The sequence below is a fragment of the Equus przewalskii genome, chromosome 1 (assembly GCF_037783145.1).
Source record: "Equus przewalskii isolate Varuska chromosome 1, EquPr2, whole genome shotgun sequence".
In the NCBI taxonomy this organism is placed as follows: Eukaryota; Metazoa; Chordata; class Mammalia; order Perissodactyla; family Equidae; genus Equus; species Equus przewalskii.
The window spans coordinates 128,771,987-128,785,060 of NC_091831.1; the positions used below are offsets into that span (position 1 = coordinate 128,771,987).

Genomic DNA, 13,074 nt, shown 5'->3' on the forward strand with positions numbered 1-13,074 from the left:
TTTTCTTTGGGATTGTTTTCTGTGTATTTGTTATCTTCCTTCTGTTCTGGAGATTTAATGTATTTTTTCATATTGCTTGATGTTGTTGATTTGTGCCTCTGCATAGAGATAGAGTTTAGTTGCTCCTTTCACTTGTTTCTGCTGCTGCGGTGGGGGAGCAGCTGTTTATATTGCACCAACCAGGAACCCTATCCACAGTTGCTAACTGGGCCTGGGCCCCTCCTCGTAGTCACAGTGGTCCTTTGGATTCCCTCCTCTGCCGTGGGGGCCGTCACAGGGGGGCTTCAGGCTGCTGGTGCCTACTGTTGCAGCCCACCTAGACGTGCTCCTTCCTGGGGGTCTGCAACGGTGTTATGGGCTTTTCCAGCGGCCAGGGGTAGGATCACTTATATTTGTTGCTCCGTCACTGTCGGCACCCACAAAATCTCACTTGTCCACTATGGGTCGCAGGAGAGCTATTGGCATCTTCTACAGTCTGTGGTTAGTTCACCTAGCTATGCTACTTTTGTCCCGGGGTCTTCCAGCCTTGTGGCTGCTGGATGGGTGCTTTCTACTAGTGCTGTGCAGAGGCTTTCCCTGAGGCTGCTGTGAGCCTGTAGGGTTTCCCCCTAGGCTACGGAGCTGGGTCGCTGGAACTCCACCCTGCCCCAGTCCTGTTCCCCAGGAACTCGGGGAGCCCTTTGCCCTGTCTTGGGGGATAGCCAGAGATCCTGATTTCAGTGGTAGCTGGTCAGCTTCTGCCCTGCCTGATATTCTCCTCTCCGGGACCCTCCTGGTGTTGTGGATGCTGGGAGTGGCCCCTCAGCTAATAGCAGACAGAGAGTTTTGTCTGCTGCCCAGGCAGAACTCTGGAGCTTCCCCTCCGGGCTGCAGAGCTGGCCTCTGGAGCTTCACCCAGCCCCAGTCCTCTCTGAGATCTCCGAGATCTCCAGCAATCCCTAGCCCCACGGGGCGGGCAATGGCAGCTGGGGGTCACCTCGCCCTCTGGGATTCTCTCTGGGACTTTCCCGGAGTTGTGAATGCTGGGCGTGGCCCCTCCACTAATGGCAGACAAAGAGTTTTGTCTGCTGCCCGGGCGGAACTCTGGAGCTTCCCCTCCGGGGCGCGGAGCGGGCCTCTGGAGCTTCACCCAGCCCCAGTCCTCTCCAAGATCTCCGGCAATCCCTAGCCCCACGGGGCGGGCAGTGGCAGCTGGGGGTCGCCCCCCCCTCTGGGGTTCTCTCCGGGACTTTCCTGGAGTTGTCAGTGCTGGGCGTGGCCCCTCCACTAATGGCAGACAGAGAGTTTTGTCTGCGGCCTGGGTAGAACTCTGGAGCTTCACCCAGACCCAGCCCTCTCCGAGATCTCCGGCAATCCCTAGTCCCACGGGGCGGGCAACGGCAGCTGGGGGTCACCCCGCCCTCTGGGGTTCTCTCCGGGACTTTCCCGGAGTTGTGAATGCTAGGCGTGGCCCCTCCGCTAATGGCAGACAGAGAGTTTTGTCTGCTGCCCGGGCGGAACTCTGGAGCTTCCCCTCCGGGGCGCAGAGCCGGTCTCTGGAGCTTCACCCAGCCCCAGTCCGCTCCGAGATCTCCGGCAATCCTTAGCCCCACAGGGCGGGCAACGGCAGCTGGAGGTCACCTCGCCCTCTGGGATTCTCTCCGGGACTTTCCCGGAGTTGTGAATGCTGGGCGTGGCCCCTCTGCTAATGGCAGACAGAGAGTTTTGTCTGCGGCAGGGCAGAACTCTGGAGCTTCACCCAGCCCCAGTCCTCTCCGAGATCTCCGAGATCTCCGGCAATCCCTAGCCCCACGGGGCGGGCAACGGCAGCTGGGGGTCGCCCCACCCTCTGGGATTCTCTCCGGGACTTTTCCGGAGTTGTGGATGCTGGGTGTGGCCCCTCCGCTAATGGCAGACAGAGAGTTTTGTCTGCTGCCCGGGCGGAACTCTGGCGCTTCCCCTCCGGGGCGCGGAGTCAGCCTCTGGAGCTTCACCCAGCCCCAGTCCGCTCCAAGATCTCCGGCAATCCCTAGCCCCACTGTGCAGGCAGTGGCAGCCGGGGGACCTCCGTACCCTCAGCGATTCTCTCTGGGACCCTCCGGGTGCCGTGAACACTAGGTGGGATCTCCCTGCCAATGGCGGGGAGAGACTCTCCCCGCGGGCTCAGGTGTGTAACTCTAGAGTTTCCCTCTGCGTTTAGGAGTAATTGCAGGGGGTCTAGGTAGGGTTCTGGTCACCTGTTTCCACCGTCGCTCCTCTGTTGTGTGCTCGCTCCTGCCGTAGATGTGTGTTGATCTTCTGGGGGCGTCCGTTGGAAGAAAGCTGCTTGCGGGTACTAGGCTGTTCGGTCGGGGTCGGAGAGTTTTCACCTATTTCCACATCCTCCCGGAGGAAAGTCCGTCCGCCTTCCGATGTATAGTCGCGTGGGTCTCTCAGACGTCCTCAGATGCTGTCTGGATATCCTTTGTTAAGTGATAAGTGTCCAAATAATTGTAGACTTGAAGGGGGAGAGACAAAGAGGACTACTCACGGTGCCATCTTGGATCTCAATCTCCTTACTGCTTTCTTAACCTTTACCTTGGTTTACAGAGATCGATCAACAAGCTGAAGAAAGTGACCAAGCCCAGCAGGCACAGACGCCGGTTACCACTAGCCCATCAGCCTCGAGCACAACTTCCTTCATGAGCAGCTCCCTGGAGGACACCACAACTGCCACTACTCCAGTCACTGACACGGAGACGGTGCCTGCATCCGAGTCCCCAGGAGTGATGCCGCTTAGTCTTCTCAGGTAGGGAAGTGGATCTTTAACGTCTGCTATATTGATGCCTGTGGTTCTCAACACATGATTGTTCTCTTATGAAGAACGTGCCCAACTAAATCAAGACATTCTAGAGCTAGAAGGAACCTAAGAGATCATATAGTCAAACCTATTTTACTGAAGTTGGAAATGTCCCTTATAGGTTTAATAACTTGCCCAAAGTCTCACAGCCAGTTAGTGGTGGTCCCAGATCTAATCAGCTGTGCCACTGCACTGACTCAGGTACTCCAGCACTTTTCTCTCCTTATAATGATTTCTTTGAGGGGGAGAAAGGGGCTATACTTTTGAATATTTTTTTCCTCACAAAGTAAGTATTTTGTATTTTGAATATTAGAGCCTCAAGAAAGAGCTTATCTCCATGAAAATAATTTTCTCCTTCAGATTATTTCCCTTTTAAGCATAATCCCTTAATTATACTTTTATTCTTGTTATAAGATCAAAGTAGTCTACTTTTCAAATGAAAGAGCTTGTTTTGTGATGCTTCTTCAACCAAGTCTTATTTTAGTAGGTTTGTAAATTCCAAATAATGTTTTAGGTTTTGGAGCCGGCCTGGTGGCGTAGCGATTAAGTTTGCACCTTCTGCTTTGGTGGCCCAGGGTTCGCTGGTTGAGATCCCGGGTTTGGACCTATGCACCGCTTATCAAGCCATGCTGTGGCAGGCATCCCACATATAAAGTAGAGGAAGATGGGCACAGATATTAGCTCAGGGCCAGTCTTCCTCAGCAAAAAGAGGAGGATTGATGGTGGATGTTAGCTCAGGGCTAATCTTCCTTAAAAAAAATTTAAAAAAAACAAAAAAACAAAAAAACATCCCCTGCCTCTTACCTCTCTCATTTAAGTAACACAGTTCCAGGAGGTGCTTCTGTTCAAGAAAGGAGGAAGAGAGGAATAATAGGATATTCTAATACGGTTTTTAATTTCTCTGAGAATTACAGAATTCAAAGCATCCGCAGAGGATCAATAACTCTGTGACTCCTTGTTGCCTTTCAAGGTTTGTAGCATAGGTGTGGGATTCAGTGGTAAAATAATGCTCTTTTACTCCCAGAGGCATTCACCAGAACTTGCAACTGCTCCTTTCTTCTCAGTCTTTGTTTCCCTGCTGTTGGCTGGGACTATATTAGAGCTGCAATTGTCTCTGCCTGGCTGAAGATCACTTAACATGAGAAAATCAGGGAACAACTGCCCCCTGTGTGATTACCATCATATCATAGTTATTTGACTGAATAGACAGTGCTTTTTTGATGCTTAAAAAGTTGTTGTTAATTCTCTTCGACAAATCTAAAGAGTGGTCAGTGAGGATCTTCCTGGACTTTATTCTTTAGTCAATGTCTGCCTTCTCAGCCTGAGAGGGACTACCTCTCCTGTACCTTTCCCCCTCTAAACAGCTGGCATACCATTTATATTCTATTTTTTAGTTGTACTGGCAGTTATCTTTTCTTTCCATAACTTACCTATAGACCTTACTCTGAATCCATGTGAATAATTTCATGGCTACCTAGTCAATTTATATTTGAAGTAACTGTAAATTACCTATCTGTAAAAGTCTTCTTTATTGTCTTAATTACTATATGCCTACCAAAATACTCCTGTCATCTTGGTATGATAGTAGAAGGAAAGCTTCATGAAGGCAGGGCTTTTAAAAATATTTTTGTTAATTGGTGTATTTCATCCACCTGCTATGTTGCTGGTATTTTGCTGAACAAATGATAAGGTATTATTACTTTTACAGTAAAAGCATCCTATGAGATAATGATTTTTAATACTTGTGGAGTCTTTCTCCCCTTCCCCCAAGTAAACTATAGCTAACTTATATAGTTTTCCAGATTGCATATTCTTCTATAAGAAAATTGTGATGTATATATTATTTTCTAATTGGGTTTTTATGTTAACCACTGTTATTTTCTTAAAGGCAAATGTTCTCTAGTTACCCAACTACTACTGTACTTCCCACACGTCGTGCACAGACTCCTCCAATATCATCGTTACCAACCTCTCCCTCTGATGAAGTAGGGAGGAGGCAAAGCTTAACTTCTCCTGATTCCCAATCAGCAAGGCCAGCTAACCGTACAGGTGCGTGTGCTATCATGCGCTACACCCAAACCTCTTGGCATTCCAGATGTGTGGGACTTTATTATGTGGGCATTATGTTTTGTCTTCATTGCAGGTAAAACCATGATTTTAATTAAGGGGGATCTGCCCCATCAAACTGAGCTGTCTTCTCTATTTTGAAGCTGTGGATTGAATTATGACTATTTGGGAGAGAAATAATGTACTGTACATCAGTCATATTAGACTTTTCTAATAGAGGCATTTTTAGTGCTATGAATTTTCCCTGTAAACATTGCTTTTGCTACAACCAACACATTTTGAAATGCTGTGTTTTCATTTTCATTCATTTTAAAGTACTTTCTAATTTAGCATTGATACCTTCTTTGACATGGGTTGTTTAGAAGTATGTTATTTTGTTTCCAAATATTTGGAGATTTTCCAGATGTCTTTCTATTATTGATTTCTAATTAATTTTATTGTCACCGGAGAACATATCTTGTATAATTTGAATTCATTTAAATTTATTGAGACTTGTCTTATGGCCCATAATATGGTCTATTTTGATAAGTATTCCATGTGCACTTGGAAAAAATATGTATTGTGCTATTGTTGAGTGGAGTGTTCTATAAATTGTTGGTTAGATCAAGTTGGTTGATAATGTTGTCCAAGTCTTCTTTGTCTGATTTTCTTTTACTGATTTTTGGTCTATTTATTCTATCAATTATTGAGAGAGTGGTATTGAAATCTGTATTTCCCCTTTCGTTTATCAGTTTTTGTTTCATATATTTTAAAGCTCTCTCTCCTTAGGTCCATAAACATTTAAGATTCTTATATCTTCTTAATGAATTGACTTCTTTATCATTATGAAATGACTTTCTTTTATCCCTGGTAATATTCTTTGCCCTTAAATCTGCTTTATCTGGTGTAACTGTAGCCACTTCTGATTTTTTAAAAAATTAGTGTTAGGATGGTATATCTTCTCCCAACATTTTATCTTTAATTTATTTGTGTCTTTATATTTGAAGTGGGTTTCTTAAAGGCAGCCTATAGTTGGGTCTTGCTTTCTTAACTCAACCTGATATTCTCTGCCTTTTAATTGGGGTGTGGAGACCATTTACGTTTAATGTGGTTATTGGTATCTTGATTTAAATCTACCATCTTTCTTTCATCTCATCTCTCCTTTGTTCCCTTTTTTCTACCTTTTTTGGATTAAATGAGTATTTTTTATGTTTCTATTTTATCTCCTTTGTTGCTTAGTAGCTATACTTTGTATTGTATTTTTAGAGATTACTTTCAGGTTTATAGTATACATCTTTAATTATCATGGTCTACCTTCAAGTAATGTTATAACGCTTCATGTATAGTAAAAGAATCTAACAACAGTATGCTTTCATTTCCCCTTTCTCAGCCTTTGTACTTTTATTGTTTAACTTCTACTAACTGTTTAACTATACTTCTAACATTTAACTTCTACATATGTTATAAAGCCCCATACTACACTGTTATTATTTTTGCCGTAAACAGCCAGTTGTCTTTTAAAGAGATTTAAAAACTAAAGTGTATATTTTATATTTACCCATATATTTACCAGTTTTGAGATTCTTTGTTCCTTTATGTAGTTCCAGATTTCCATCTTGTGTTATTTCCTTCTGCTTGAAAGACTTCCTGTAATATTTCTTGCAGTGGTCTGCTGGTGATGAATTCTTTTGGTGCTTGTGTGTCTGAAAGAGTCTGTTTTACTTTAACTTTTGAAAAATATTTTCACTGAGTGTAGAATTCTAGATTACAGTTTTTTCTTTCAGTACTTCAAGATGTTGCTCTACTGTCTTCTGGCTTGTGTTGTTTCTAATGATATGTCTTCTGTCATTCTAATCTTGATGTAGTATGCCTTTTTCTATGACTGCTTTTAAGATTGTCCTGTTTATCACTGGGCTTAAGCACTTTGATTATGATCTGCCCTAGTGTAATTTTCTCATGTTTTTTGTGCTTGGGGTTTTTTGTGCTTCTTGGATCTCTGGGCTTATAGCTGTCATTAAATTCAGATATTTTTCGTCTGTTATTTTTTCAGATGTTTTTCTGTGCCAGTCCTCCATTTCAGTGTCTCTAGTTACATGCATATTAGGCCACTTGAGGTTGTCCCACAGATCACTGATGCTCTCTCTCTCTGTCTTTTTTTTTTTTTTTTTGAGTCTTTTTTCTATTTGTGTTTCATTTTGGATAGTTTTTATTTGTTGTGTCTTCTGGTCATTAATTTTCTCCTGCAGTTTTTAATGTGCTCTTAATCCCATCCAGTGTATTTTTTCCTTCAGATATTGTAGTTTTCACCTCTAGAAGTTCAATGTAGTTCTTTTAAAAAAATCTTTCACGTCTTTTAACATGTTCAGTCTTTCCTCTACCTTATCAAATAGATAGAATAACAGTCAATTCTCACTATTAGAATAGTTATGTTCTGTAAAGTCACTGTGAACACTGAATTAGCGAAAACTGAACCATTGTTCCTAGGGAAAATACAGGGCTACGTTTCTGTGAGCTCTTTTGGTCACCTTTTGTCCACTGATCAATATGTAATCTTGTTTTGTCTGTCTTTCTATTTAAAGACACCATATTTAATGTATATTGTTGACTCATTAGCATTGAACTCATGGCCAGGAGCACCATAACTCATGCCTGAATGAAGCTTATCTGACATGTATATTTTCTCCGTAAGACATTACAACCTTCTTGTATTTAGAAACACTAGACAGCATTTTAGCACTACACTTAGGGGCCATTTTAAACAGTGAAATCACCAACAAAAAAGCACAAAAATGCAGAAAAACATGTCACTAAATGACTGTGAAAAGAACACTTGTTTACAGTCTGAGACCTGAAACAACGTGGGGCATCACCTTGTTCAGCCTCAGCTGGGAACAAATGGATGAGGACACTGAAATTTTTTGTCACTGTGCATGTGAATGACTGTGAAAACACCATGGTATTGATTTTGGACTTACAAATTAATTTTACTGAGTAGATGAATTTGTAAATATGGAATTCACAAATAAGGAGGATCAACTCTGTTTATAATACCTATTTTGATATCCTTCTCTACTTAATTTATCATCTATCTCATTTCTGGGTCTGTTTCTATTGACTAATTTTTCTCTTCATGTTGAGTTGTATTTTCTTGTTTCTTTGCATGTTTGGTAATTTTTTATTGGATACTAGACATTGTGAATTTTACCTTGTTGAGTGCTGGGTATTTTATATTTCTTTAAATATATTTTACCTTTGTTCTAGGATACATTAAGTTACTTGGAAAGAGTTTGATTCTTTCAAGGCTTCTTTTTAGGCTTTGCTAGGTGAGACCAGGACAGCTTTAGTTTGGGGCTAATTTTTCACCACCACTGAACCAGTACCTTTCTTAGTATTCTGTTCAATGCCTTATGTATTACGAAGTTTTTTCATTCTGGCCTGTGGTAACGCAAACTCTTCTTAACCCTGTGTGAGCTCCAAGAATTGTTCTGCCTGCCCCTTCTTGGTGATTCTTTCCCTAGCTTTGGATAGTTGCTTTATTAGCATCAGCTGAAGACTTGAGGTGACAAGAAGGACATTTTTGTTTTTTTTCTGTGCAACTTCCTTCTTTTTATATAGCTCTCTCCTTTTTGGTATTCTACCTTTTAATTCTAGCCACTTTGAATTCTCTACCCTGTCTCCTCAGTTCAGAGAGACCACAGAGTTTAGCTTGAATTTACCTCCCTTAACTGCAGCTTGGAAATTCTCTCCAGGTAATACACGAGGCAGTTGTACACCTCGCCTCATTTAATTCTCTTCTCTCAGGGATCATTCTCCTACACTGCCTTTTGTCCAGTGTCTGCAGACTATTGTTTGATATATTTTGTCTGTTTTTCAGTTGTTTAAGGTGAGGGTAAATTCAGTCTCAGTTACTCCATCATGGCTAGAAGCAGAAGTCCAGCAGACATAACAAGACTATTACTACCATAGCAGTCGTGGCCTCTTTTAAGCAAAAATGAGAGTTATAGTCCTCCCTCCCTCCCTTCTTCTTTCCCTCTTTCCCCACTACCTAATTCAATCAAAAGTCATTAAGTGGAGTCAAGCTAGAGTGGCATTCCTGCCAGCAGGGTTTGGGAGGTGGGTGGCATGGTGGCCCAGAGTGGGCTGTCAGAGCCAGATTGGGGTGAGGAATGCTCCTTATATGTGTGGGAGTGGACTGGCATAGAGTATTGGAGTCCAAGTGGGGTGAGAAAATGTCCACATGGCCCAGCACAAGGTGTCAGAGTCATGCAGGGTGAGGAAGGCCCCTTCTAGCACTATCTATTGAGAGGGTCTGGGAGCAGTGATGCTTCAGTAGCAATAAACACACCTAGTGCCAAGATCCTGTTTTCTAAATAGCATTCTCTACTAAAAAGAACTCCAGTTTCCTGGTAAATGGCTAATTTTAGGGTGAAGTATGAGAAAAGCCTGGAACAGCTTGTGCCAGAAAGTGGTAAAGTGCTCAGAGAATGATGGGCACATGCCTCAAAGATATAGAAACCAGATTGAAGGGGCTTCCACTGGCCAAATCTGGGAGGTTTGAGGCATCAAAATAAACGATCATAATTATGCTAACAGATAATAACCCATGAATACAATAAGAATCTATAACCCATACTAATGGAGAAAGGAGAAGCTTTGCTTTAGAGTGGAGTACCAGCTGGTGAATCTGAAAGTGGTGATGGACTTAGAAAACCATCTTTGTCAACCATCATAATAATAATTAATTCAATAAACATAAATGGATGCTAGTGAGTAAAACTATGATGAGGAATGGGGTATTTACATATTCTCATAGTTCCTCCCCACAAATACTTAGTAATTACACAGGTAAAAAAAGAGTATCTTTACAGTGGAGAAACCTTGCAGATACCAGCTTAACGCAAATAATCAAAGTTAATATCACTAGTAATGAGACAAATTGAAATCATGTACCATCTAATAGAATGCAGCAAGAAGAAGGCAGCATCAGTTTTGTGGTACTCGTGCCAAAAAGCACAACCTGAATCTAATCATGAGGAAACAATCAGACAAACTCAAATTGAGGGACATTCTACCATCTAACTGGCCTGTAATCTTCAAAGTACCCAAGTGATTGAAGGATGCTGAAGAGACATGAAAACTAAATGCAAAGATGATCCTGGATTGGATCCTTTGCTGTAAAAAATATTATGAAGACTTTTGGTGAAACTAAAATGGGATCTGGATTAGATGGTGACATTATTCATTTCCTGACTTTGATGGTTGTGTTGTGGTTAAGCAGGAGAATGCCCTTATTTGTAGGAGTTAACGTTAGTGTCTTCAGGGGAGATGGAGCATCGTGTCTGCTACTTACTCTCCAGTGATTTGTGGGTAGAAGAATTCTTTGTACTATTCTTGCAAATTTCTTTTCAGTTTGAAATTTTTTATAAGTAGGAAACTATTTCAAAATGAGAAAACGTTTTAAAATTTTTCAGCAGGCTTATTTTGTGTTAGCAGTTTTATGAAAAACCTTTAAAAGTTGTAACAAATTTAATCACATTTAGTTATACATTTAGTGAATTCTTAGCAGGGTAAAATTTCATTAAATTTCGACAGTATTAGGAAATTGAGGACTTAGGGTCACTATAAGAACACTTTTTGCTCATGGTTTCTAGTGATATATAGGTCTTTATTTCTCTTTCTTTTGTCTCAGCCTTGTCAGACCCAAGCAGTAGACTTTCAACTTCTCCTCCTCCTCCAGCAATTGCAGTACCCTTGCTGGAAATGGGGTTCTCTCTCCGACAGATTGCCAAAGCCATGGAAGCCACAGGTAGGATAAGTTTTTATATATCAATATATGCAGATATGAGAGGCCCAGTCTTGTTAAGGACAATGTATTTTTTAAGAGGTCATAAAATGCTTGGTAAGATTTTTAACACCAGAGTTAGTTACAGTGACATCATAGAGACACTCTTTAAAACTGAAAGCATGAATAACTAATTATTTTGCCTGAAGTCAGTATCAGACTTTTTTGTTTTCCCTCGTCAGGTGCTCGAGGAGAGGCTGATGCCCAGAACATCACTGTCCTTGCCATGTGGATGATAGAGCACCCTGGGCATGAGGATGAGGAGGAGCCCCAGTCAGGCAGCACAGCAGACTCAAGGCATGGAGCAGCTGTAGGCAGTGGTGGGAAGTCAAATGATCCCTGTTATTTGCAATCACCAGGAGACATACCATCAGCTGATGCTGCTGAAATGGAGGAAGGCTTTAGTGAAAGGTGACCTCCAATTTCCATATTTTTGTTCCGTATGTTTTAAATGGTATCCCCCAAGAGCCCCATTTATTTGCCTGCGTAGATGCTTCTAATGGTGTGTCAAGTTAATAACTAAACATATGTGAAAAGGTGGACATTTCAGTTACAAGTTTATGTTTCCATGAAGGGTAAAAATGACATGACAAGTTTTGACTTGAATGGATGTTTTCACGGAAAGAAGGAAATAATTCTTAGATAAAATTGAGCTGAAAAGAGGAAACAAAATTAAAACAAGTTTGTTCTAAAATAAACATGCTGATAAAATAATTTTATCTCATTTAGTGATATAAATAGAATTCTCATTTTAATATTAGAAATTGGTTTAATTAATACATTTGATAGGGGCCGGCCTGGTGGCGCAGCGATTAAGTGCGCACATTCCACTTTGGCAGCCTGGGGTTTGCTGGTTCGGATCCCGGGTGAGGACATGGTACCACTTGGCAAGCCATGCTGTGGCAGGCATCCCGCATATAAAGTAGAGGAAGATGGGCATGGATGTTAGCTCAGGGCCAGTCTTCCTCAGTAAAAAGAGGAGGATTGGCAGCAGATGTTAGCTCAGGGCTAATCTTCTTCTTCAAAAAAAATACGTTTGATAGAAATGGGTTTTTAAATCTTTTGTCTCAATGTAGATTTGTATTTTCATCTCTTCTGTGGTTTTCACTATCTAGTACAATTTGCCTCTTTTTTAAGTTGTAAAAAGAATTCTATGATAGTACCTAGCCTAAAATGAGATGAAATAAAATATTCTACAATTCTTGCTAAAATCTTCCCCCTTCAGCACTTCTTATGAGTTTAACCTTCATTTTTTCATTTTAGCCCATGAAGTCACATGGTTACCAAGGCTTGTATCTTATGTAATATACAGACTTTTTCTGACAAGCTCAGTGACTATTTTTATAATTTATTTTGAAATATGTTTACCCTAGGCAAGAATTCACAATCATTTCAAATTTTCAGTATTTAAGTATTTAGGATTTAGTTAAGTCCATTGATCTCATTTGAATTTGGACATGCATTAAGCATCATTTCATTGGTGGCATAATTCAAAATGAGATAAAATTATTGCTCAGGGCAATATGAAATATTTATCACTTAGGAGCTTTACCAGGAACAAAAGATATGTTTCAAAGTTTTATTGTAAACATATTTTATTCTTGTAATATTTGGAGGAAAAAACCACCACAAGCAAGCTGGCACCTATGCTTTCTATTCGTGATGGTTTTTAAAAATTTGTATTGCTTTCAAACTTGCATTTGTAGCCCTGATAATCTGGATCATACAGAGAATGCAGCTTCTGGAAGTGGACCACCAGCTAGGGGTCGCTCAGCAGTAACAAGAAGGCACAAGTTTGATTTAGCTGCTCGCACGTTGCTCGCAAGAGCAGGTAATTATATGTTTCACATCCTTCTCTTGGTGAAAGTATCATGTAGTTAATTTTTTTTTATATTTCAGAGTCAATGTAAAAGCAACATTAAAGAAGATGTAAACTAATGATACTAAGTACTCAGTTCCTCCACATTAACAGAGCAACTATTTACGTATTACTTTCTGCACATTTACATAATTGAAATCACAGCATACATTCACAGATTTATTTTTAAGTTCCCTCTGGGTGCAGAAGGTTATACTAGTCACTTGTAGGTATTGTTAAGTTTTGTAAATGCTCTCTCTGCCCTCAAGCAACTTTTAATTTAAGAAGTTAAAGGTGCATATTTAAAACTTAATGTCAGTGGTGAGAAGGAGCTGAAAAGAGCGCTGTGCCAAAGACATAGGCTTTTCTGATGTACCCTGTGGACCTTAGGGCTTCACTGCTAGGTAAGGCCCTAGATAAGCAAAAATAAATTCCCTTGTTACATTAGTAAATACTTTTAGGATTATATTCTGGGCATGTGAAGTATAAGTTATAGGGAACATATTTTCC

The 13,074-nt window shown here is 41.2% G+C and overlaps 1 protein-coding gene across 50 annotated transcripts in view; it reads left to right on the forward strand.

Annotated features, from left to right (window-relative positions):
* The window catches only part of HERC1 (HECT and RLD domain containing E3 ubiquitin protein ligase family member 1), a 203,946-nt gene that overhangs the window by 140,801 nt on the left and 50,071 nt on the right, over window positions 1-13,074 (forward strand). For all 50 annotated transcript variants that reach the window (XM_070577631.1, XM_070577812.1, XM_070577827.1 and 47 more), the window contains 5 exons: window positions 2,569-2,767; window positions 4,707-4,867; window positions 10,554-10,670; window positions 10,889-11,117; window positions 12,413-12,537. In XM_070577631.1, coding sequence (XP_070433732.1) covers window positions 2,569-2,767; window positions 4,707-4,867; window positions 10,554-10,670; window positions 10,889-11,117; window positions 12,413-12,537 — 831 coding nt within the window. The remainder of the gene's footprint in view (window positions 1-2,568; window positions 2,768-4,706; window positions 4,868-10,553; window positions 10,671-10,888; window positions 11,118-12,412; window positions 12,538-13,074) is intronic.